The 27,682-nt window shown below is 39.1% G+C and overlaps 1 protein-coding gene across 1 annotated transcript in view; it reads right to left on the bottom strand.

Annotated features, from left to right (window-relative positions):
• Positions 1-27,682, bottom strand: part of LOC134797061 (uncharacterized) — a 72,151-nt gene that overhangs the window by 14,892 nt on the left and 29,577 nt on the right. Inside the window, exons 2-4 of the mRNA XM_063769281.1 lie at positions 15,782-15,950; positions 10,850-10,929; positions 2,038-2,166 (exon numbers count right to left, since the gene is read on the bottom strand). Of these exons, the coding sequence (XP_063625351.1) occupies positions 2,038-2,166; positions 10,850-10,929; positions 15,782-15,950 (378 nt within the window). The remainder of the gene's footprint in view (positions 1-2,037; positions 2,167-10,849; positions 10,930-15,781; positions 15,951-27,682) is intronic.

Below are 27,682 nucleotides of genomic sequence, written 5' to 3'. Positions count from 1 at the left end.
CAAAAAATAATTCAACGGTTTCGTATCTGGAGGAACCCAAACTTGGTATGATTTGAAAATTATTTTAATTTTAATTGAATGCAAGTGACGGAAATATAATAATGTGATATATTTTTAGAACCGGCTCAAAATGCCCTTTCATTTAATACCACACACGATAGGTTTCTTAACAATTTTTTTTTATAAGTACAAAAAAAAGATGACGTCATAATAACTCCTTTCCGTTTGTTTTTTTTTTGGTGCTACGGGTCAAATTGATTCAAATGGCGTAAAGATTAATCGTGCCGATTTTCATACCTTTAACACCATTGGCAGCTGATTTTGGTCAACCGCTACTACTAATATCCATGAGTTTGCGTTTCAGTGATATTACATACATATATTATGGTTGTCTAAGTAACCACAAAAAAAACCTTATTGATCTTACTGTGGGACTTAGATAATTTGTGTGATGTCCTATAATAATATAGGTACGATTCCCGAAATACATAGGTAGAGATGGTGCTGCGCTCTATACAACTTTGGGGACAAATCAAATTATTAAGAGCGAGATTAAGAGCGATATCTTCCAAACAAACTTAGGATAAGTACCTAATCTATGTATAGGCCTGTACCTGTACCTAGGACAAAGATCATTGACACGTCGGTGGGCAGGAGGAAACAGCCTCGTTGAGAGGAGTTCCGTGCACGGGTTTCCTGTTCCTAGGACGAATGTTACGTGACTAAAATGAAAACGGGTTTAAATCCCATGAGATGAGGAAAATTTGAAGATCGCTTCCATATTCATATACAGGTGTAAGTTCAATGTAGCTGACGACAATAACTTCGTACCAAACGTAGATCTATAGTGAATAGACAAATGTCACACTTTCCGTTAATGTCGTTCCCTCTCTTTAATGTCACGTCCTTAATACCTTTATTATCGCAAATTAACAATTAAGATTCTGCCGGTCAAGTGCGAGCGTGGGTTGGAAATTTAATCACTAAACTTACTGTCTTCTATACTGTTTATAGACCAGTCTAAGTCTGCACATCAACTACCCACAGTCTTTTCAAAATCAGGGACCAAATTACCTGGTCGATCTCAGTGACGTTGCTTAATAGCTAACTCTAAAAGGATAATTGACATACGCAGGGTTCAAAGGCATCACAAATGGCAATCTAGAAAGGTACATATATGGATGCTTTAAATCCTATTTATATTTTTGGCCTTTTAAAGTGAACACGTTAATATACGAACAAGAATTAGCAGATTACTTGAATTGAATGTTATTATTTGTTGCGTGATTTAAATGATAAACGAAGTAGGAAATTTTCTTAATCACGCTATATTTTACTTTTTCGTAATATGTAATTCGATTTCTAGGTAATCTACCTACTAACCAAATCTATTATGAAATCGGACTGTTTCCGATACAAAATACATAAGTACCTGTACCTATAGCTTAAAAATACGAAGACATTCAAATGAACATCTAATAAAAAATCAAACTAAAAGTTCTTTATGCATTTAAGGATCCCCGACAGCTTGAAGAGGGTCCCATGTCAGTCGACGAATCATAGAAGTGGGCTGTTGCGACGTCTGCAGGGCGAGGTCACAGAGCAAGTCTCCATGTCGTCAGGATCCTTGACAATACTTGAGAAGGGCTGTCGTACGACAGTTGGTGTGTCGTAGAAGTAGACGACAGTGAGAGCTGCAGGGCAAGCTTGCTAAGCGACTCGAATTTGTCCAAAAAATCCCTGACGCCAGTAAGGAGGATGAACTTAAACTAACGGCGGGCCCATTAGAGGAGAGTGGCCAATGACAGACTAAAGCGGAAAGAGCTAGAGGAGACCTTTGCCAAGCGCCACACTGAGTTTTAAAGAGATATATTTTAGTCTCTTACTCAGGATAAAAGGGCTTATAGATAGATAGATGCCAGTATACTTAAGAGCAGTCGCACGATGGTCGGCGGATTCTATATAGAAGTAATTAAAATCTTGAAGCGAGGTCGCGGAGAGACTTATTCTCTATGTTTCAGGAGGATTGCAGTATACCTGAGGAGGGTGGTTGCACGACAGTTGGCGGCTCGTAGAAGTGGGCGCGCTCGTCGGGTGACAAAGAAGCCTGCAGGGCCAGGTTGCCGCGGAGCGAGTCGAAGAAGGTCTCCATGTCGTTCAGGATACCTGAGAAAAGTTTATCATAAAATAAAACTAGTCGCGTACAATGACTTTGACATACATCTCGGGTCTCGAAGTCACAGTCAGTGGAGTTTTTTACATCGATAATCTGTCCGTGATCTGGGTTCTAGCAGAATTATCAGTGCTTCGCCCGAAAGAGTGGAGCGTATTACTGAGCCAGAACCCTTTTGTTTTTTTGCTGCAACGCACACAGCACATTTATTGAAACATCTTGTTTCTGATTTTAGTTTTAGTTTGATATTGTTATTGTTTCTGTTTTTTCTGTCAATGTGTGTAAGTATTGTGGCAAGCTAATAAATGGTAATAAATGGTTATCTATCCAAATTTTGAACCTTTCACAGCGTTCTCGCTAATAATGGATATACTGCGGAAAGAAGGATCACCTTCAGTAGATCTAAGACAGGCGCCAGAATTTTGGAGACGATGTTTCGATTTCAGTTCCAGCGTTAGGCACAGTCTTAGTTGCATTTTTAGTAAATGTGTTCAATTTTGAAATATCAAGCAGTGGCAAGATGCAAACGGCGGAGGGAGAAGTGGCGCTGATTGTCACAACTACAAGTAGGTAATCTTATGGAATGTCAAACATTAATGCTAGCGGTAGCCGTTGGAACTAATGTTACTTCATAAGTTTAACGTAGAAAAGCCGACAAAATGAGTCGTGCACCTAGCGAATAGTCGTAGAAATAATTAAGCTTAGGTACCTATTTCTCTATGATATAGTCAAAGAAAGAACTTCAATTAAATCTTTGACAGTAAAAATATTGGTTTCACCGTTGTCTTGTATAAAAGACTTCTCGTACAGCCTAGTGCGGTGATATTACGTCATGAATCGATATTGTTTACTGGTTGTTTTTAATGATAAAGACCTTTATTTTTAACATTGTCGTGTGTAAAAATTATGTACATTTTTGGCATTTTAGAAATAAATTAAAGTTGGTTAAGAACAAAGCCAAATTGAGAAGATTTTTACCATAAATTGTAAATATCGATATCACTATTTGCAATCCCTAAACTTTTTATTAGTTGTTTACTTAAAATTTGCTCTGGCGTGTGAGTGAGCGTCTTTGCGGACTAGGTCCGGCGGCCAAAAGGTTAATATGATAAGGGCCCAGATAACGTTCCACCCGTTAGGCTAAACGGGACAGAATTAAAAATTGTTAATAGTTTTAAGTATCTGGGACACGTTTTGACAGACAGACTAACGGACGATGACGATCTCGAAAGACAGCGGCGGGCCATAGCGATGAGAAGCAACATGCTGGCGCGTCGGTTTGCTCACTGTTCTGACCAAGCCAAAATTACTCTGTTCAAGGCATACTGTCAGGCGTTCTACACTAGTCAGCTGTGGTACCATTTCACGAAACGATCGTTCAACAGACTCCGAGTACAGTACAACAACGCGTTTCGTGCAATGTTACGGCTACCGTGCCGGTGTAGTGTGTCTGGTATGTTCGCCGAGAACAGAGTAGATGATTTTTATGCGTAAAGGCACTGGTCGTTTGTCGGGAGAGTGAGTGAATCGACGAACAGCATTGTTAATGTACCGTCATTGTAGCCAAATTTGCCTCCAGGGGAAACTTTGCCCAAAATGACAATGTTAAACAAATTCGTTAATGTAGAAACATTTTAAATAGTTCTGGCCACCCTGGTATTTTTAGTAGAAAATAGGTTATATTTGTGACAATACTATATACCAAAAATGTGCATAACTTGACTTGGGAATTTTCAGCGAGTTGTCAAATATAGGGTATATTACTGTGGGCAAAAAGTTGTTGAAAAATGAATGCTCGTAGAAAAAAATTTAGAACCTCCTGACAAATATTTCCGGGTTTCAGTTATAAAACATAAAGCATAGATTATGACTATTGAGGTTTAAACTAAAAAGACCTAAAGACACAAGAGTTTTGGCGGTGGGCAATGTAATCCGGTGATGTACAGACCTATGGATGCCAACATTGCCCACCAACAAAAACGGCTTAGGGTTGTCACTTTCGACTAACTTACCCAACATCGCAAGTAAAAGAAGGTTATGTTTGTACACTAAAGTAAGTTCATAAATATATACTGAATTTAATTTGTCTTATTACCCTTTATTTAGATGTTTTATCCCATTAACGCTGGTAAAATACAGCAAAATTCATATTTTTGGCCATTAAACTATTGTAATAGATTTTCTCAAAAGTGACAACCCTAAAGTGAAAGTGAATGAAGTGAGTGAGTGAAGTGAAGTGAAGTGAAGTGAAGTTAAAGTGAAAGTGAAAGTGAAAAGTGAGTGATTTGTAAAATGCTTAGGCGAGTCTTGTATGGAAAACGGCAAAAACGGGTAGGTATTGCCCACCCAAATTATTCAAAAGTTTATATACTTATCGCTGAGTTATTAACAGGGAATGGTAGGATTGCCCAAAAACTTTTTGTGATCCTTGGACATCATCGTCTTAAGAGCAATATTTGAGCATCAAATAGACGTGGGCAATGTTATCTTCTTACCCCTGATATCTTTGCCCGCCCTCTAAAATGCCAAAAAAGTGGATAAAAGCAAGATATCATTTTTTTTTCTTCAAATAAACTGACGCGTTCGATCACAATGGACGTGCTGAGCAAAAAAAAGTCATATGATGTCATATATTTTTTTGGAGAAATTCGTGGTTTATCGAAAAAAGCGGGCAAAGTTGGCTACAATGACGGTAGTGTACACAACCTGCTATGAGCAATATTTCCGCTGCACCTGTATAATTAGTATCGTATTAGTAGTAGTTCGTGTAGTTTTTAGGTCTGTATTTATTATTAATTTTAAATGATTATGGTTTTAATGTTTAATGACATTTTGTAAAATAATGTATTAACCTAACTGTTACATGTGATGACGAAATAAATTTATAACACTACAAAAAAAAAAATTGTATCTACTTTTTTAGTTATAGTGTATAGCTTTAATTTTAGTTTATTATTGTAATATTGTAATTAAATGTAATGGGTTTATACCTTAATAAATAACATTTTTATTTTTATTGTATAGTTAGTTCTAAGGGTGTTATAGGGTATTTGACTACTAGTCAAATCAGTTTCTTTTTTCGAATTGTCAAAACGCTTTTGCTACTATCGAATTTATATGAAACACTAGCATGTGACGTCACAATCAAAATACCTATAAGAAATTAGATTTACACGGGATTTAAAATAGAAATTGTGTCTAAAAATAACTACTGTCTACGTTTCTCTATTAATCATCTGGTCTAAATTTTTTTTTAATACAGTCAAATACCCTATTGAGGTCTTTAACCATTTGACCGCAAAGGACGTCAACTGACGCGCGCTAAGCCCAATATCAAACTGTGTATACCGACAAGTTTCACGATGAGGCGTGGCTTTCAATATCTTTACCTACAGCTCGCGTTCAAAACTATCTATAACAGTTTAATGGTTCTACATAGGTATAGAGACACATATCCCTTTTTGTTAAATTATTACATTGAGAAATATAGTAAGAATAGGGTGCTCACCCCATATATCAGTTTTGATACCAAAACGACTAAAATTTTGATTCGCGGTAGGCCGTCAGATGCCTAAATATGTGACGTTCCACGGCAAAAGGTACGTTATGGCGGCTGGCGCTTACGTCGCATAGCGCCTCAATAATATTGGTGCGGCGTTAATAATAGCGTAAGCGCCAACCGCCATAAGGTACCTTTACCCGTGGGACGTCACATATATACTTACACTTACACAGCTTACACTTGACATTGACCAGTAAAATAAGAGTTATAATTATTAATATAATTGTACGTCTAGTCTGTTAGTCTATAAAATATACTATAAAACGATTAAGTATAACAAAATGATATTTGTTTTGATAACAGCTAATAATGTGCGGGCACGCACAACATAAAAAAATAGACAAACGACCTTACAAAAACTCATTCCGTATTTTAGCTGCCTTGGGACTCGCCGGTTTCAATAAGCCAAGATAAGACACGTCCCTGATGTGGGCACGAGAGACAACCATAAAGGTATCACTATTATCTAATTTTTATGGGATCCATGGGATTTCAGGTAAAACATGTAATATGGCCTTTGTTATAAATATTTTATAGTAGATATGTTTTTGCCACATTTTAACCCTTGGAACTTTAGCTTTCGTGCCGGTGACGCCAAGAACGATTTTATGCAAGGTGTCACCAAAATATTGGGGATCCATATAAATTGCAGTATAGGAGTTATAGGCCTATACAGATGCGGAATACAAATAACATACTTTCAAACGTGTAAACTGCCAAGCCCTATTGTAGACGTTTGCCAAGCGTGTAAATGTAGCATAACACTTCAAGTGGCGGTCAGCCCGTAAATGGTCGGATCGAAAACTGTCATTCTTCCGGAGTTTGATTAGCGGGCTCAGCACGGTTCCATTTTTATCGACTATCACTATGCGCGTCCCTTTCGCACTTACATACTTGTTAGAACGTGACAGGCATGGTGACATGGGATAAAAACGCGACCGTGCTAAGCCGCTAGGTCTGGTCAAATGTATATACATTATAAAAATGTAATTGCTATATTCAAATAGCCTATTTAACGCTGATTCTAGCGATATGCGATTTAATAGTATATACTTTCAAACAGAAAAGTTTATATCGACGATTTTGTAAAATTCTCTTAATGTGCGCTGATGACCCATCGGGCCCCCGCCACGTGACTGCTTTTGCGCAAATCCGCGGCGCCACTTGACTACTTTTCGCGTTTTCGCTGGCGCCACTTGAAGGGATAAGCCATGCAAGCCAGGGTTGACTTGTGCTTACCGACGCCCGCAAAAGGCGTGATGGCCTTACCGAACCCCGGCGGCGGCTGCCGGCGCGGCCGCCCGTTCAGTGACCGTGCATCCGGGTTCAGTGCCAGCGCTACATGTGGAAAATAAACGGTTCAGCTACCTCACTACTTCTAGGGGATTCTAGTTTATTTAGCTAAAATATCTGCACAAAATAAATTATTTTTTATGTTTCTTATGTTCAATATGAACTTGCAGTTTTGTCTATGGTACTAGCGAAAATGGACGCAAAATTTGAACAGATTCACACTTATAATAGTATAAATTTTTTAAAGTAGGCAAGCTTAAGAACCGAGCCTTCTTTTGCGCAGGTACCTTAGTTACAAAAAAACATGCAAAAATCTTGCAATTGTTTCTACAACTAATTAGAGTACCAGGGGCCCACTGATTACCAGTCCGCCTGCAGTCTCTGGCCTTATCGGGCGGTCTGCCGTCCTAGACCAATAACGTCCACAAACATAAGCGATTATTGCCGGCCGGCAATGGTCTGCTGCCACCTCTGCGACTACAGACGAGTCGTCAGTTTCCCACCGTACGGCCGTCCGCCGGCAATAGTCTGATATAATTTTGACAGGTCCCTACAAATTGACAGTTCGCCGGACGATATCAGCCTGTCAGTTGATCGCAAAAGGCCACACATTAACAGTTCTACTTCAGATTTTGGACTGACGGCTATTCGAACTACGGCTCGTCGATTCCGGTCAGCGTCGACAGATATCTGCCGGACAGTCCGTGGCCTGCAGTCCAATTTACACACACATTATCAGATAGCCGGCCGGTGGCCTGTTGGCCGTCATCTGCTGTCAGTCGAGAGCCTTCAGTTTCATGTTTTTCAACTAGTTTAATTTTTTCATCAAAATGGACAGTCGACGTCAAAGATAATGTTTACACTTTTGGACCTTATTCCTTTGTAATAAGGCAAAAAATTTAAACATATTTTTGACTACTATAGTGAAACCTGGTTAAAAGGGGATATTACTGCAATGTTCTGCCGCCAGAGTGCAGCACTACCGACTCAGTAAATTCATAGACTAACTTATACATACTGTGCCTTAAACTGTTTTTGACAAGTTTTCACAGACAATAAAATATGACATTGATGCATCAAGGCGGTTTGTTAACAAGGGCCTACCGGTAAACGCGAAAATCGAAATTTAGTTATCTGCCTCTTTATCGCTCGAATATGCAAGAGTGATAGAGAGATTAGATAACGAAATTTCGATTTTCTTGTTTCGCGGTAGGCCATGTGATTGACGTGACGTGTGATGTGTCAATGTGGTTTGTTTACTGTATGTGCCACAAAGGTGCCACCTACGCACTAGGTTGTTGTCGAATACAATGGCTCGCTTTTCGTATATACTTGCAAATGATTACATCGAGGATGAATGTGTCACTGAGTTTCATAGGATACTTTCCCAAAACATAAATTACCGTCCCCGCGACGTACTTTTGATGCAGGCTATGCATCTAATCGAGTCCGTTCCCGCCGAAGAAGAATTAATGATATATTAAATATATAGTAAAAACTACAAGGGTTGTGAAACTATAAGGGTTCCTATAGGGTAGTTGAATACGGAATCCTAAAAACAGGCAAACAACCTCTGTAAAATATAACGATGCGAGCGGAACACTAAATGCCTCGAGCTATCTCGGGCTTGGCCAAATTATTTATTACAAGGTATCAAACAAAAAAATCACTCGGGTAACGGCCAAGTAGACCTAATATTATGTAGAAAAGGTTTACAAGAGTAGAATCAATATAACAAAAACATAACAGTAAAGTATTTTCATTTCTTTCAATTTGGTATACATAGATAGTACCTAAATAAGAGCCGGTGTAAGTAAAAGTATGTTGAATCCACCGCTTGCAGCTTGTGACTCCATATCCTTTTTTTGTCATAATTGTCACATATTACGAGAATTTCGGGTAGGTAATATCGCCACGCCACGCTCTGTAACTCCGAACACAGTTTGCTCCAGATATTCTCTTAACTTAAAACGGAATGAATTAATGATGTCATAATTCCGATCCCACTTGTAGCTGAAGAATTTCAAGCGTAGGTCTTATCTCTTGTCTAAGCCGGTACCTCCATAGTTGCGCTAGTGTTTCTACCACGTGTCTTTATAGCGGAATCAAAACGCACAATAGCTAGTCTTTTCATTGCTAGCTGCCGTGAACGCCATCGAAGGTATACCTCCCGGCGTTGTCTTGAGAACTATTACAATTTTAACCAGTGTTGTTATATTGGGACGCTAATTTCCCTATTTGAATCTTTCAATGTTTGCTCCTTTTTTACTCGGTTACTTACTCTTCCAGCAATCAATAATCAAGTCTGTATTTTCAAATATATAAGCCATGCAAATACTATGATAACATGTCACATTTAAAATTAATAGAGAAAAAAATAAGGTTTATGTTATAATTCTCTCTATGACATTTATTTTTGACTGACAGTAAACAACAGTTGCGAGGTAACAACATGATAAATAAAGAAAAGTCTTGACAAACTAGATACTATGCAACCTTCGCATTGTTGTATTCATGCCTTAAAATTAAAATGATGCCTATGAACCAACTATGAACTCTAACTATACTAGAATTAAAGTTGAATTTTACTAACGTACATATCTGTTTTTTTTTTTTACTGATTCTATTTCAATTTGACAGAAGTCCTACCGTATTAACCGCGTTAAGGTTAATAAGGTCTACTGGCCTTAAAATTGTGTATGAAATTACAAGCAAATATCAGCGTCATAAATTAAGTATTGGATCCGTGATGTTCGAAGACAAAAAGTCGTATGCTTATTTTAGGGACTATGAACTCTTAAGTACTAGGAATAAAGTAGAATTTACTAATGCTGTAACGTGTGTCGATCGCCGGCCGGCTACCTCATGATGTGTGTTTGACTGGACTCGAGGCCACGGACTGTCCAGCGGATATCTGTCGGCGCTGACTGGAATCGTCAGGCGGCCACACACTATCGGTTCGTGTAAGTCGTCAGGCCGAAAACTGACAGAGAACTGTTTAGTGTGTGGCCTTATGCGGTCAACTGACAGGCTGATATCGTCCGGCGGACTGGTAATCGGTGGGCCCCTTTAGTAGTAGATTTGATTTATGTACCTATAATTAGAGTATAGTCAAAAATATTTTATGTACCATTTCGTACTTTAGCACACTGACCGTCAATATGATATCCGTTAAAGATCTCATACAATTGTAATTGAAGCAAGGTACGAAATGGTACCTTAGTATTTCCAAAACAAGACTGGTGTGTTACCAGCACGGGCGTCGTTCAGTACTATCCGTATACACAGCTGTAGGGCAAGCTACAAGCCATGCAAGCCCTTGTCTCGGCGCTACATGCCGACGCCGGTAAACCGCCTTACCGAGCTCGGGCTGCCGACAGATGTACCCGTACACAGCTGTAGGACAAGCTGCAACAAATCATACCATGCATATTGGGCTTATCGCGCTCGGACTGCTGGCGAAGACGTCCGGCGTTCTGTGCTATCCGTACCTACCTATACATACAGCTAAGACAAGCTACAACAAGCGACGCAAGCCACGGTCTCGGCGCTGCTTACCGGCGCTGGTAAAAGGCGAGAAGGCCTTACAAAACGCTGACGCGGACTGCCGCTGCGTACTTCCGGCGTTCAGTGCTATCCATACCCAATTGCAGTAGGCTAGGCACGAGTGTTTTTCTAACAGTATTAATTATAGAAAGACGGACACACGATCTCGCGAGATACAGTCGCGGTATGCTTGTGCTAAGCTTACAGGAGAAGCTACAATAAGCCATGGTCGCGGCGCTGCTTACCGACGCCGGTAAAAGGCGAGAAGGCCTTACCGAGCGCGGGCGATGGCTGCCGGCGCGGACGCCCGGCGTTCAGTGCCGTCGCCACCGCCGACCGCTTCGTCGATGTGCCGCTGTTGAAGAAAAGCAAAACATTCGTTACGTGGGTATTGGGCATTTGAAAACTCTGAGGCTATTTCGGACACACGCAGTTTTAGGGTTATTAGAACTCCGCACAAACTGTTCGTGGAGCTCTTATGGGATCTTGCATATCGGTTAAATGCGTTTTTTTTTACAATTTTCCTATCTACCCCTAGTGTAAAACTCATTCGACAGCGTGACGTGACGTACGCGTTTGCGTTAAGTGTCATTTATGGGATTTTGAGTTTCCAAAACGTCCCGCTTGGCGCGCTGTTCAAAATCCCGTAGGTACATAAATAGAAATAACGCAAACGTGAACGGTCGTCACGTTATCGAATGAACATTTATTTTACACTAGGCGTTTAGAAAAATAGTAGGTAGAAAAAGCTTAAGAGAAAAAGAGGACGACCGCTTCTCCATACAAACGTAGTCCACATTTTCTTCTCTGGATGTCTGGATATTAATATTACTAAATATTTGTATACATAGCTATGAATGAATGATATTTATTTGAGGACAAGTCCCATAGTATGTTAGTAACAAAGTTAGGTACTTAAAGTTAGTGTGTTATAAATCAGCAACATAAATACCCGTCATTAGTTTTTTCGATTTTTTGAATATTATTAGAATTAGTAGGAATAATTAGGAATCATATAATCGAAAATTAAATTGAGTAAACATTATTTCCATAATGTCAATATCCAGGGAGGAAAATCGGGACTACATTTGTGTGGAGGAGCAGTCGTCCACTATCCTCTTAACACATTAATTGCCACTAAGTGCTACGGGTTACGCCCGTAGCGCGTAGCCACGTCTTTGCCGTATGGAGCGCGTAGTCGCTACGAACCGGGGCGCGCTCATTCTTTCTTCCGTGCTACGAACAGTGTACCCGACAGTCGGGTTCTTGGCGCTGAATGTGGTTAAATGAAAGTGCAGTGCATTGATGATGGGGCTAATATCGATTCGGTTTTGTTGACAGCTCACACACAAATATTAGCATAGCTACCTACCCAACAGGGGGGTACCTACTTAACAGACGTCTAAATAAGTAATTGCGTACACCAATTCCTATGCATTTGAACTAAATTGTTGTGACTACTTAGGGGCTATTCATAAATTACGTCATTTCAAATTAGGGGGGGGGGGTCTGGACATCGGATGACGGTAGCATGTCGTAGGAGGAAACGGGGTCATTCGAAGCATGATTTTTGGATGATTTTAGGGGGAGGGGGGTAAAAAATCGTCAAAAAACGATGACGTAATTTATGGACAGCCCCTTACCTAAGAAACACAAATCAAAGTGAATATGAAAATAATTTGATTTGTTCTTATTGTACTCGTATCAGGTATGTGATGAAATAACAAGGGAAAAAATAATTTGATCGAGAGTAACCAACTCCAGTTTGGTTATTGTTCTTTCTTTGTGTATTTTACTCGAATTGTTGACGTGAAGAGATTGCTTTCATCGTAAACATTAATGTAGGACAAGTACCTAAATAAATAACCGTTGGAAGCAAGGGCGTGCAACTTTTAATCCGGAGGTCGCGGGATGAAACCCCGGCTGACTATCTACCGACCGTTCTCTAAAAATTTAGTATGTTGGGTTAATAACGGACGAATTTGGGACCAATTGGGAGACCACGCGGAATATTTTTTTTCCTTGATTTCAGTACCTGTCAGATTCAAGAAATATGGTGCAAATCGTTAAATAGTAACCGTAGTTTAGGCCTGAATATTGGCAAACTTTAATATTCAACGGTTTCAGTTTTGTACCAGTGTAAAGATGAGACATACTTTTATTCGAGGGTAACGATGAATTTGTCATCACGGGGTAATATCGGATGGCGGAAAAAAAACACTCCTGATGCTCAGATAATAAGGTATCCAAAACAGTATATCCAATGTTTAACCTCCTCCAACGTATATGAATTTCAGCCACGAATAAATTGAAACTTAAAAGTTCTCATCAAATGTTTATTTTTTTGTATTTTTGCATCCGATCTTGACCCATATACGAAAATTTGGTAAATCTGTGGCTCTCAAAGTTTGATATGTCTATAGAAACAATTTCCTAAGTAATACATTCATACATATGTAGCTACGTACACTGCTAAAATCTGGTCCTTTTGAATTACCGTCCTCGATTAAATATAAAGGAACGAAATAATTACAATCAAAACAGAGTTATTGCAGTCATAAAAATTCTAAGTTTGACAATCACTGCTGTATTTTAAATGGGTAAAGGTCGGATAGTTGCTATCCGATCTTTACCTGCAAGGGTGAAGATCGGAAATCGGTCTACAGCAGTCCTAGGTCTGTTTTGATTGGATTGATTTAAAGATAAACCTTCAAAACGAAATTTGACATCAATTGAATCACAAAAACAACCACAGTTTTATCACATTACTTAACATAAATTACAGGGCGAAGACCGGATGGCCAGAAAAATGACCAAAATTACGTTGCTCTCTTTAATGCCCCATCCGCATCCGGTATTACCCCAACATACTTTATATACATTTCGTCAGGTGACAAGCAAAACTCACTAATTACTACCACAAGTTAATAGCCATAGTGAACCATATTAATACTAAATAAGGTTGATTTTTGTTTAATATTTTTTAGTCAATAGTGAGTTTTGCTTGTTACTTGACGATTTAGACAATTTTAATTTCGGACCGATTTTGTAACCTGCCACAGTGACAATAGGTAGTATGAGGTCTCTAGCGACTTTCATATTGATTGTCACTGTGACAAGGTACGAAATGGGTCATAATTAGTCATAAATTAAAATCTTCGACCGTACTTTTGAACGCGAACTGTGGAGATATATCGCTATTAGGAACGCTATTAGTAACCAAATGGACCAAAACAATTCACAATATAATCAGTTTTTGTACGTGTTTGGGTGGCTGCCGTTCCTCAACCCACTAACGGAGCGGCAGCTGACGTTGACGAGGGTTGTTGCACATCGCCCTGTAACCACTTTACGAGTTATTTCCAGGTATGCGATGACCGACTATTTTTGCTCCTGGCTTGCAGTCTATTACAACAAAATTATGCAGGTCCAGTATACGACATCAATAACTACATATATATGTATATCGTTGTACGTAACATCTACACACAGATAATACTAAAGTGAAAAAGCAAAGTCATAATTAAATTTAAAAAGTTTCGTACGGCCTAAAACACAGCAATTTGAAGTCTATTTATAAAACAAAAACGCCTACCACCTACGAGCTGCCTACGGGGAAGTGATTGTCTCCGAATACTTATCAGTCGCTATAATAACAAACCCCCCGCGACTTAATAGCATATTCTTGCCTTTTAATATCAGTTTTATGTCGTTAATATCTTCGGCAGGATCTCGCGTTAATGTCGCCGGTATTTCGGTGAATGCTAAGGATGATTCACGCTAGACCGGGCCGTGCCCGGGCCGAGGCGTCCGACATGTCATTTTCTATGATGGCTGATCGGTGATCACGTGGTACTTTCCATAGAAAATGAAGCGGTGGAAGCTCCGGTCCGGCCCCGGTCCGGTCTAGCGTGAGTCATCCTTTAACATTTCCTAACCTGGATACCACGAAAATACAATTGACGATAATTTAACAGTTTTCAGCCGAGGTTTTATTATGAAGTACCAATGCAATACCTTGAACGGTCAAATTGTTTTATTAAGGTAAGCTAAATAGTTTCAAGAAGGCATAAGTCAAATTATTTAATATTTTGATTTGTGTTTTTAAGTTTAACCTGACATATACGTATATGTCACAAACTAAAGAAAAGTCCGGTCACAGGTGGCCTAGTGGTCAGGGCGTTAAGCTCTGGTTTCCTAGGATAGCGGTGCAGTCATATAGCGGCCGTCTCCATACAAAATACTACTCCATCCATATATTTTTATGGTGACGGCCGCTATATGACGGCACCGCTATCCTAGGAAAACGGACCTTTTATACGCGTAAGATGAAGGCGCCGGCGGTTCGATTCCGGCCTCAGCCACCGGACTTGTTCACTTTTTCTTTAGTTTATGACCTAATTTATGGGCTTTTGATCATAAGAATAAATTTTTTGATTTTGATTTTGATGTAAAGAGCGGGGTTGGGGTATAGCAAAAGTGGCCCGATTTTAGGACAGAAAATTTACGAGTAAATTTTTTTTTTGCATTTTTGTTAGTTTTCTTTAAAAATCTTAAAGAAAACATTAAAATAAGCATCTTGTATTGATTGAAGTTTTTTTATAAACTTGACCGTTTAGGAATTAGAGCGATCTGAAGTTGCAAGTTCGGCCATGGGATTACTAAGAACACCAGAATCTCAAGGTACCCAAAATGTCAAGGTCCCTTAAAACCGAATCAGAGCACCCCACTATCCACGTGGTCTTGTCTGTCCTACCCCTAGAGAGCAATTCCAAAAACGGAGGCGCGGAGGGAGGGCTGAGGCTGGTCGCCGAAGGCGACCAGTAAGCCGAAGCTGCGGAGCCGAGTGTAGTGAGCGTGCTTTGTCACGCGAGGGCGGAAGGGCTGCCCTTCCGCAGCGCCGGAGCTACCCAGATTCAACAGCTTCATAATAAACATCAGATCGCTCTAGTTCCTAAACGGTCAATTTTATAAAAAAAGTTCTATCAATAAAAGATGCTTATTTTATAGTTTTCTTTAAAGTTTAATAAAAAAAAGTAACAAAAATGCAAAAAAAAATATTTTGGCCGAAAATTTCCTGTCCTAAAATCGGGCCACTTTTGCTATACCTACTCTGACCCGACGGCACACATACTATGAAAAGTGGCGGGAGTGTGCATTGAACAGGCCCATCAGCGGGCACTCTAATACGCTAATAAAAGACGTACCTTAAATAGTCACTATATCTGTGGTCCTCCCCATACTTCCGGTGCCAGAGCTGGTCGACGCGGTCCTCGATGGAGGGTCCGCGGTCGAAGCGGTGGTGTCCGCTGAGCAAGGGCCGCTCCATCAGTAGACGTAGCAGGTCCAGGTGCTGGATTTCCGCGGAGATTAACCCTGCTGAAGAGGTTTTCAATGAGTGTATGTTACGAGTATGAGCTTTAAACTCTCGCGTTGTGTACACATATTTAATTACACAAACGGGTCTACCGCGATATAATTTCATTGTTTTTACCTTTAATTCCGACGTTTCAGCTGAGTTGCACCAGCTGTGGTCACGGAAAGACTGACGTCCCAACAAATGTCAACGGAGATATTAATAAAACAACACTAAACTACCCGAAATTAGTTTATAAAAACAACAAAACAAAACAACCGTTTGTGTAATTAAATACGAGTATAAGCTGTTTTAGGGTGCCATACCCAAAAGGTAAAAACGGGAACCTATTACTAAGACTCCACTGTCCATCTGTCCTGTCTATCACCAGGCTGTATCTCATGAACCGTGATATACAGTTGAAATTTTCACAGATGTATTTCTGTTGCCGCTATAACAACAAACACTAAAACGTACCTACGGTACCCTCGGTCGACGAGTCCGACTCGCACTTGTCCGTTTTTTTTATGACATAAGCGGTGAGCGAGATAAATGAATAAAATCACACTCACATAAATATGTAGGTAATGTACCTATCTAAAATACATAATGTAGTTTGAGCACGTATTTAACATTTGAATTTTAGGGAATGAAGCGTGTGACGTGTGTTTAATGTCAAAAAAGAAAATCCGTCAAATTATGTAATGGTTACACGGATACAAGTATTTTTTCACATTTTTAATACTATGTCAAAATAGAATAATTTACAAAATCGCATATTCTGAGGGTCCCTCTCCTAATTTTAATCAAATCCCTGTTGGATTTGTTAAACTGTTATTACGTTACGCGTTTGCGTGATTTCAACGTTTAGAAGCATACAATTATTTTATTTTAATTAAATTTCATAATATCCGCTATGTATAATTTGTGAGAGGGGTTTCTAGTATGTTTATATCGGGTGGAAGGTGGAACAGAACAAAGGACTTATTCAAACGGGGAATTGTTTACTGTAGTACATTCAGTATTCATGATTTAAATATTCGCGCCTTCGTAAGATGTTCGTTATTTGACTCACTCTCTTCCGTCAGATCTGTTTAGCTAGTAACATGTAGTAGCGATAGTTTAATTAAAATAAAATATATTCCAGTGTTTGGAACTGTAGTGATGTGTATTAATTAATTACCGTCCACCTCCGGCACCTAAATATATGTCGGAGCCTGACACCAAAGACGTATTGCAGCGTTACAGTTCATAATTTTAGACGCCTGTATAAAAGCGATTAGCAATGTTGAGCTACGTATTACTTGGTTGTAACGAAATTAATAAAGTTGCGTAGAGAGTAACGCCGTCTATTGGCGCATTGTTGAACTAAGATGACAGGTAAAAGGCTTCGGAACGTCAAGTTGTTTAACTTGCGTGAAGTTCGGCACGAGGTGGAATTATTGTTGTTAGGTTGGCAGACTGGTCGAGCAGGTTTGCCAACTTGACTTGGAGGCGGGAGCAGTGTAGCTCCGCCGCTGGTAGTTCTTCTTGATCGGACCGCGCTAGAGATCGGACGTTTTATTATATTTTTGTTTTTTAAGGCGCTAGAGCCCTTCAAAAATGGCCAAAATGGCCTAATTGACTATGCCGCAATGAGAGGCGTGGCATTCAAAACTGATATCAATTAGCCAAAAAAGCAAAACGGTCCGACACAGATAATTTCATAATCATTTAGATTTCCAAATTTGGTTACGATTGGTTAAGTTTTGGAGGAGGAAACAGAGGAGTACGGAACCTCGATTTTTGAGATTTTTACGCAGGATTTTTCGCCTTGACCTTATCGCACTACTTTTAGGTGCCGCTTCCGTTAGCGAGACGGGTATATTTACCTAAAATATTTAAAACTCAGCTCCTGTTTCGTCTTAACGAATCCGAATGTTTATTTCATGCACTGGTAGCAATGGTAGCATACTAATTTAGCTGTGAAGTCAATACATCGAGGGACTACCCCCATGCGCCCACCGCCATTAGGACCATCGGTTTCCGATATATGTAACATTTACGTACTTTATTTTTCACTCAATAATCACGTTAATATTTCTAACCGTTTGTGAGATATAGTTTGTTAAACATTAGTGCAAAAATCTGCATGTTTTAACCCTAGCAAGTAGATCCGAGCATCGAATGTAAAGTCAAGTTAATGATATCTTTCAATTTAAAATGTAAATGGTGATTCTTAAATAGTGTCAAAAAAAAATTTTTTTTCATAAACGTTTTTATTTTTCACGTATTATTACATATATCAAAATTACATGTTACAAAAATCAATTTTTTAATTCTTATGGTCAAGCTTAATACCCTCAGGAAAGGTAAATAAAATGAGTACATAAACACGGTTGTGACAAAGTGTCCCTCAGTCGTGACATTTCGGCATTTTGGTGGCCAACTCGGCTATTTTGATTTATATAGTTATTTTAACATAGCCTAAGTCACTCCTATGACTACGACAAACCTAATGACAGCTCAGACGTTGAAATCCGTCAAACTATAAAGGCTGTAGAGCGTGACAAAGGATTCGATACCTACACATCATACATACATACATACAAGCGAAAAACATTTTTTTTGCTTTGGCAGTCGGGCAATAATAGCAAATGATCTGTAGCTAATAAAAATGCATTTCTGAAGAGTGCATGTGCCTCTAAATTAATCAAACGAACTAATAAGAATGTCACGAACTTGGACTCAAAAGCCCGAGGCGGTGACAGATTTTTGAGGCCACGGTCGTGATAATTTGGAACATGTTCGATATTACATAAAAATTTCCTTTGATTTTGCAAATGTTAAATAATTAGCTTAATAAAACTTCTCCCTTCAGCCATTTGTAAATCTGACAACAACACAGTGTTTCTGTTCTAAAAAAACTTTAATAAGGCTGCCAGTAGTAAAGATAATTTTCTACCGAGTACCGCATGTTTATATTACCACACGCGGCGGTGACACGAAAACTGAGCACAAAATGTATGTTGTTTTAAAATTATATAAAGTCGTTATATACCCATACAATTTTTAAACAGTGTTGTAGAACAGGGATTAGTGTTTTATATTTGATATAAATTATTGCAAATTAACTTCATAATATTTAAAAAAAATATATAATATCACAAAATCTGGGGAAGTCACACTACACGGTCCGTGACATTTCGCACTTGTAATTTTTTTAAATATGTTTGTTAATACTCTTAGGACAATATATTTAGGTTGACCTAAAACTAGAGGTAAATTGCTAAGTATATTGATATAGAGTTTACTTATTTTCTTAAAAATATATGCTATTCTTACATGTAATGTAACACAAAAAAAGCATAAGAATAAGAATTACCCAAATAACTTTGTAGTGGTAGGGTTGTCAGTGTTGTCACTGATATGAAAATATTGAATTTCAATAATTTTGTTTTACTTTTTAACCCAGCTTTACGATTATAATAACTCGATTGTAGATCACTTGGATAACACTACTTTCTACTTTCAGTTCAGTCTCAAGAAATGTTCCATCCTGTATATGTAACACGTCCCTGTCGTCCCTAGAGGAAGCCATTAATAAATGAACAACGGTAAGGCGTTTGTAATACGTCACATTACGTCACGCCCATGCAAACTGTGTCATCCAGGGTCAACCTACAGGTTATTGTGTTCAAAATGTGACTTAACCCCTCGTATGATTAGACTAGGAACCGGGCGTGGGAATTTAAATCTATTGTTTTAAATGTCAAGGTCTTTTTAGGGTTCCGTACCCAAAGTGTAAAAACGGGACGCTATTACTAAGACTCCGCTGTCCGTCCGTCTGTCACCAGGGCTATAACCGCGAAAATCGAAGTTCGCAAATTGCGGGCATTTTTCTCTGTCACTCTAATTACGCCTTCAGTGGAGTAAAAGAGAAAGATCCCCGTAATTTGCGAATTTCGGTTTTCGCGGTAGCCTCTCAGGCTGTATCTCATGAACCGTGATAGCTAGGCAGTTGAAATTTTCACAGATGATGTATTTCTGTTGCCGCTATAACAACAAATACTAAAAAGTACGGAACCCTCGGTGGGCGAGTCCGACTCGCACTTGTCCGGTTTTTTTCAATGATCATATTTGACAGGCAACATACAAGGGGTTAACAGAGGGCTAACGCACAATTGTAGTTTTTGTATTGAATTGTTACACGTTTTTACAAAAACAAATGTTATTAAAAATACACAGAAACTAGACTATTGCAGATTCTAACCAAATCGTAAAAGCTTATAATCCAACTATAAGCTAGTAAAAAAAACACGTAAACACGCAATCACGTATTAAACACAATGACGTAAAGACCTCGCCGAACAACTTAAAAGTCACTATGCCGAGTTCGGCTGGGGGTTAAAATTTCAGCCTGTATATAGTACATTGCTGTCAATTTTCAACGGCTAAAATTCATACGGCTTCCATTTTGATTGTGACAACGATATTCATTGAACGATATTCAAATCATTGTTTTCTTAGGGCCCTAAACCAACATTTGTTCATTCTAAAGCTGTGAATATAGGCGTATCTGTGTATTCACACTGTGAAGGGATACTGGAAATCACACAGTGAGAAGACCGCCTTATATGTAGGAAATACTATGTAGGAGTCACATTCTTCAAAAATATCTACTTAAAGGTAGGTACAAAATTAATATACTTACGCGGAAAAGCTAAATAACAGTGTGTAAAATAAGTCTTTGGAAAATAATTAATTTTTTGGCACAGACTTTTATCGTTGACTGTACATTTATTTCCACAGGCAACTAAGTTCAGACAATTCTAACCCCAAACACAATTAGATTGAGTTGTTTTATCACAGAGTTCCGGCCACCTCCGTTCTCCATCATCAGATTAGCTGGATGGTACCATAATAGGGTATTTGACTACTTACAATTAGTCAAATCAGTAACAAACCGGTCTCTTATATTGCATATTAATAAAACAGAGATTAAATAACAAAATAAATGAATCATAAATCTAGCCCTAAATTAGCCTGAGGCATTGTTCCCAGGACGCTGGCCGCGTTCCCCCTCTGCACAGTGAGGCTGAGTTTTTGTGCAAAAAATGCGCCAGCTCGTAGGTCGCCAGACGACATCCAGACTAGTTTGGTAGAAATTTCTTTTACTAGTTTTTTGGTGTCTGACGACCAAGGACCGAGAGTTTCAATTGCAAGTGCCGCAAAAAATACATAATTCGTTTTCAAATCAGTTTCTTTTTTCCAACTGTCAAAACGGTTTTGTGCGGAGCTCTAAAAATAGTTTAAATTAAAATGCTTGAATACCATAATAATTGCTTTAGTATTTACATTTACATTTTAGTTAAGTACCTACATTGCTATATGGAGTACGCTCTCAGCAACGGTAGTGAGCGGTCGTTGCGCGGGAGGTCAGTTACCTCGAGTTACGATGACAACACGGACAGTTAAGTGCGCGAATTGCAATGTCGTTATTGACGAAGTGTTGGCGTTTATAGTAAATAAATTTGATGTAATGGACCACAACAGTTTGTTACGTATATGTGCATCAGCTTTTAAGGCAGAAGACGTGGATATAGCGAAGAATTTGTTGTTTGACGCTGTGAGGACGGATATAAAGAAGATTGCTAGAAAAAAAGAAGGTAAAATCCAGAAGGACCTGGAAGATATCATGAAGGTGATTGGAAGTGCAGATCCTGAGCAAATGCCCATTTTTGTGGCAAGGGATTTACATAAATTACCTCCTGTAAATTTCGACCATATCGACTGCTCTGCCTTGTTAAAAGAGATTAACAGCTTGCGTTTCAAAGTGGAAGAGATTTCAAGCTCTTATGCTACAGTGGATCAACTGAGGGAACTCGAAACAAAGTTCAATAAGCATGAATACGACTCCATAATAGATGACATACATTTTAACGAGGGCTCGTTTGTAAATAAAAGACCGCGCGGCGCGTATTTATTGAATAGTGGACCTATGGCAATAAAAACACCTGTTAAAGAATCGGACAATAAACTGCACCCGGCGGCCGTTAACCTTTTGAATGGAATAGATAACGGCGCTTCTCGGCTGCAGGTAGGAGCGAAGGAGACGGCGCGAGGCGCGCTGGAGTGTGAAGCGAGCGAGACAGCATCTACGGCCGATAACAAAGGCGCGCAGTACCCGCTAGCGCAAATTAAGTCGGTTGAAAAACAAACTGCGGAAACTGGTTTAAATATCGCTAGTTCAATGTCATATGCTCAAGCAACTGGAACTGAGTCATCTAAGAGAGACGCAGAAGAAGGAGTATGGGAACAGCAACGTTCAAAAAAATCGAGGAAGGTAAACAAATATGTTGGTAAACAAGGAAAGGCGTCGTTGGAGCCGAGCAGTAAATTTAAAGCGGCTGTGGCGGATTACAAAATTCCTTTATTTATTACGAATGTCGATAAGGACACCTCTGAGGCAGATATTGCAGATTATATTTTAAATAGAACGGGAGAGAAAGTTAGCCCAATTAAATTAAAGATGTGGAGGCAGCGAAATTATAACGCCTACAAGTTTTTTGTGAGCAAAGTATCCGTTGAGAGATTTTTGGACGAAAAGTTCTGGCCGGAAGGAATTTTGTTTAGGCGCTTTGTGGATCGTAAGGTCACTCAAATAGATAATTCGAAGGTTTACGACGAGAAAGAGAGGCAGCATATTAACCTTTCACAAAATGGATAGTGACAATAAACAGTTGACAAACTTTGTTTCTTTTAATTGTAAATGTCTGAAAAGGTCAATGGAAGGTGTTAGACAACTTTGCAAATTGGCGGATGTCGTTGCGTTGCAAGAGACGTGGTTGACGTCACATGATCTGGGAGTCTTGAACACTGTGGACGGTGATTTTGGTAGTACTGGGACCTCGGCAGTGGACACCTCGACAGGTGTCCTACGTGGAAGGCCTTTCGGAGGGGTTGCTATATTATGGCGAAAATCTACTTTCGACTCAGTAAGTGTTATTAACTGTAATAGTGCGAGAGTGGCGGCTGTGAAAATGACAGTAAGTAAGAGGTCAGTGCTATTTTTCAGTGTCTACATGCCAACGAACAGTTTAGAGAATTTACCCGAGTTCACGGAGTGTTTAGGTATAATTAACTCTGTCATAACTGATCAAATTGACACTGAGGCTGTGTACATAATGGGAGATTTTAACGCGCACCCTAAAGAACGGTTTTGTAATGAGATGCTAGCTTTTTGTGAAGACCAAGGTCTACATTGTGTGGATATGGACTTGCTAGGGCATGGCTCTGGGACATTTACTTTTGTGAGCGAAGCACACGGGTCTACTAGATGGCTAGATCACTGTATTACTACCAGCGCGGCCTTAGAGACAGTCAAAAGAGTGTGGATTAAAAATGATGCTATGTGGTCAGATCACTTGCCCTTATTTGTACAGTGTAACTTGTTTAGAGTTAAGTTGAAGTTGAGTCACCCTATTAACAATGACATTAATAGAGTTATTTGGGGCGAAAGAAAACCTGAACAGGTGGAACTCTATCAGAGAATGTGTGATAAAGAGTTGAAGAAAATTGATTTCCCATCTGAACTTACACACTGTGCTGATAGGGTTTGTACTTGTGAAGGTCATAGAAATTTGCTGCGTAATATGTATTGTGATGTCATAGCAATATTGTCAAATGCGGCAAGTGCGTGTTACAGGCAAAGAAAACCGCAGAGAAGAGGTGGGTATATCGCAGGCTGGAACAAATATGTCGCTCGTTATCACAGGGAGGCTCGGCTGCATTTTCTTACCTGGGTCCAAGCTGGGAAACCGACTTGTGGCCCAGTGTATCTCAATATGCGTGAAAGTAGAAAGGTTTTTAAACGCAGGTTAAAATGGTGCCAAGATAGACAGGAACAGCTAAAAATGGATAGTCTAGCTTCTTTGCATGCCAGTAAGGATTTTAAAAACTTTTGGAAACAGACAAACAAGTTAAATGTTAAGCCGGGCCAACCTACTGATATAGAAGGAATAAGTGACTCAAATGATATCGCCAACTTGTTCAAACGATATTTTAGCGTCCAAGCCAACACGCACGGGCAAGGCACTACGGTTCGGGCGGTCAATGCTGAGCTGAGTGTGACCGGTCGTTCTGTCGTATTCACGGCCAAGCAGGTTAAAAAGGCGATACAAGGAATGAAGCGAGGGAAATCACCGGGTTACGACAGCCTCAGCATTGAGCACCTGAAACACGCGGGGGGGCATTTGCCAAGGGTTCTCGCTCTTTTATTTAATTTGTGTTTAGGGCATGGTTTCGTGCCTAGTGAGATGACGAAGACGATTGTAGTCCCCATAATAAAGAACAAAACCGGTGATGTGGCCAGCATTGCTAATTACAGACCTATCTCACTTGCTACCATCCTCGCTAAGGTGTGTGATGCCCTATTAAATGACGTTCTTTTGCGGCACATAAAACTGCATGATGCCCAGTTCGGGTTCCGGGCTGGGTTGTCTACAGAATCAGCAATTTTGTGTCTCAAGGGGACAGTCAATTATTACACAGAGAGGAACTCACCGGTATACGCGTGCTTTCTAGATTTGTCAAAAGCTTTTGATACCGTATTATATAGCAAGCTTTGGGACAAACTGGAGGGCGCGGGTGTACCGGCTGAATGTATATCTATCCTGAGGTACTGGTACGGTCATCAACAGAATCAGGTGAGGTGGGGCTCGGCTTTGTCACACTCATATGGCATGGAATGTGGTGTGAGGCAGGGGGGACTTACGTCTCCTCTGCTTTTCAACCTATATATCAATGACCTCATAGGCGAGCTCAGCAACACTCATACAGGCTGTCACATAGACAATACGTGTGTTAACAATATCAGCTATGCGGATGATATGGTGTTGTTGGGGCCGTCGGTGAGGTCAATCCGAGAACTCGTCGCTATTTGTGAAGCCTATGCGACGGAACACGGGCTCAAATATAACTGTGATAAGAGTGAAGTGCTTGTTTTTAAGAGCGGTAAAATAAAGCCGATGAATGTTCCGCCCATTAAGTTGAACGGCAGCGCACTTCAGGTGGTGACTAAATTTAAATATTTAGGTCATGTAGTCACCGAAGACTTGAAAGATGACAGTGACCTTGAAAGGGAGCGCAGAGCATTGGCAGTCAGGGGTAACATGATTGTTCGCAGATTTGCTCGATGCTCTAAGCCGGTTAAAGTGGCACTTTTTAAGGCATATTGCCAATCTTTTTACGCGAGCAGTCTGTGGGTGACATACACCCGTAAGGCTGCCAATGTTCTGCGCATCCAATACAACAACATTTTCAGGATGCTGATGAAGCTGCCCCGGTTCTGTAGCGCATCTGGTATGTTCGCGGAGGCGCACACGGACGGGTTCCACGCCATCATCCGCAAGAAAGTGGCCTCCTTGCTCAGTCGCGTTCGAAGCAGCAGCAACAGCATCCTGGGACTGTTTGCGTATAGGTTTGACTGCCCCATTTATAACAAATGGAGGCAAACAATGCTGGGGCTTGTGTAAAATATAGATATTAATTTATTTAGTTGTTATTTTAATTGTTATTAGTTTTTACTTTTTTGTATACTAACATAGAATAAGGCATTGTTACTAACAACTTTTATGGGCCACAGGTCTGAAATAAAGGAATATTTAATTTAATTTAATTTATATACACTAACAGGGTTCATGTGAACAGTAGCTGTTAAATGCTCTTTGTAAGACCTTATGTAACACATGATTATAAATGCATTAAATGAATTATGAATTAACAATGTTTGTAAATTAATTTCCCTTGGGCGGAACTGTTACAAATTGTTACAAACGAAATTAAATTTTAACGAAGCAAAGTTCTTCCGGCTTGGATTTCGGATGCTTGCTTACTTACTTGCTTGTAAGTAAGTAAACGTTTCTATAGGTGAGTTTTAAATAAATAAAGGGTTCATCCACATATTACGTCACAGCAACATCAGGGCCAGAGGGGGGGTCATGCCAAGTGTGACAGTACTGTAAAACTTTGCAACCTTTACAGCCTTTTTGATCAGTGATTGGCTAGTTATTCTATTTGAATTTAGAATCTGATCTCGCTGTCAGATGGAACGGGGTGCGGATCGGCATTCCGAAAGAGGCAGCCATCAAGACTAGCCGATGCCTGTTACGTCTATAATCTCAATCTCTTTGCTGATGTTACGTTGCTAACCTGTCAGAAAAGAATATAATTATATAAAAATACTATCTATCTGTGTTTAATGGTCTTCCACATCCTCCCTGCTAGGTCGTATCCCTTTACAGTACGTATTAAAAACCTATCTTTTTCCTATAAAAAGTGTGACAAGGGGGCTGTAAAAATCGAAATTTTGAATGATGTAATTAATAGATGACTCATAAATTTATGAAATAATCTTACACAAATGATAAACTGAAAAAGATGTCATTACAGTATGTGAGGTGTGCATTAACCCTTAATTTGGCACAGTCAAGTATACTTAACACTTACTTTGAAAAAATGTAGGCATGTTATTTTTTACGTAAATTCGAAGTATTTATTTTTCTATGTATCATTTATATTATAAAGAAAAAAAAACGTTACTGGCAACAATGTTATATGTTAGTAGTGAATCAACATAGCGAGTAGAAGGTCGACACTGCTTGCTATCCAGGTATTTGTTTATTTTTTTCGATTATGGGTGGATTTCAAAATCCTGCGAAAACTTATGGTTCGGTTTTTATAAAAAAAACTAGTAGGTTGTGCGAGTTGCAACTATTTTATATGTTTTTAAGAACTATTATCTTCATGTTCCTTCAATTACTATCTCCAATAACTTAATAGTTTTTTTTATATAAAATGTTTTATGTGTCTAAAATCATCACCGTCTACCGGAACCTTATTGTTTGCAGTGAAAATTATAGCATACCTATCGTACGATTGCGATTTTTCTTTTACTTATATCTTTTCCATGTTGTTGTTTAACACATGGGAAAATATGCAATAATTCCTTCACCGAGAAAGTACATTTAAAAATATAATTTAAAATTTTGTCACGAATATTCGTCAACACCGTCATGGTAATGTCAATGTGAGCTTATCTCCGTGTATGAACAACGAAATACCGCTAAAGGTCCTTGCCCTATTTTTCACTTTAATATAGAATGCCAAAAATGATTTCACTATAAAGTCACATCATTGAATTGTGAGAAATATTACGAACAAATTTGTAAAACGTAGTTTGTCACAACAGAGCATCATCACCGTTATGCTTTGGTTTAAAAAAGTTACTAATGATATATTAGAAATAATTATTGAAATGAATGGCAAACTACATGAAGTTTATTGTGTAGCATAGACATTAACTACTATTATTCGTATTCTAGAAATAAAAACAAGAAACTCTCAAATCGTCAACACCATACCCATCATCACCGGGAAAAACTGACGACCGGTGAGGATTTCATGTGTATGGTGATGACGGTTCTCAGAAACTTTTCTAGTTATTTTGCTATAATTCATTATGAAATTAAGCTGTATGTTTGAAAAACGTTCTCTATGTCTTCTAACACTAATAGTGTTATTCTACATTTATAAGGTAGACATTATATAGTATATAATGTCTACCTTATAAATGTAGAATAAATGTAGAAGAAGATATGACTATTTTTTTCACACTAGAGGATGGTTAGTTTTAAATAACATTTTGACTGAAGTAGGCAAAATTTAGGTCACTTAGAACTTAGAACATACAAATGTTTATTTTTTATTATCT

The sequence above is a fragment of the Cydia splendana genome, chromosome 14 (genome assembly GCF_910591565.1).
Source record: "Cydia splendana chromosome 14, ilCydSple1.2, whole genome shotgun sequence".
Taxonomy (NCBI): Eukaryota; Metazoa; Arthropoda; class Insecta; order Lepidoptera; family Tortricidae; genus Cydia; species Cydia splendana.
This window is presented reverse-complemented; position numbering and strand designations above follow the sequence as displayed.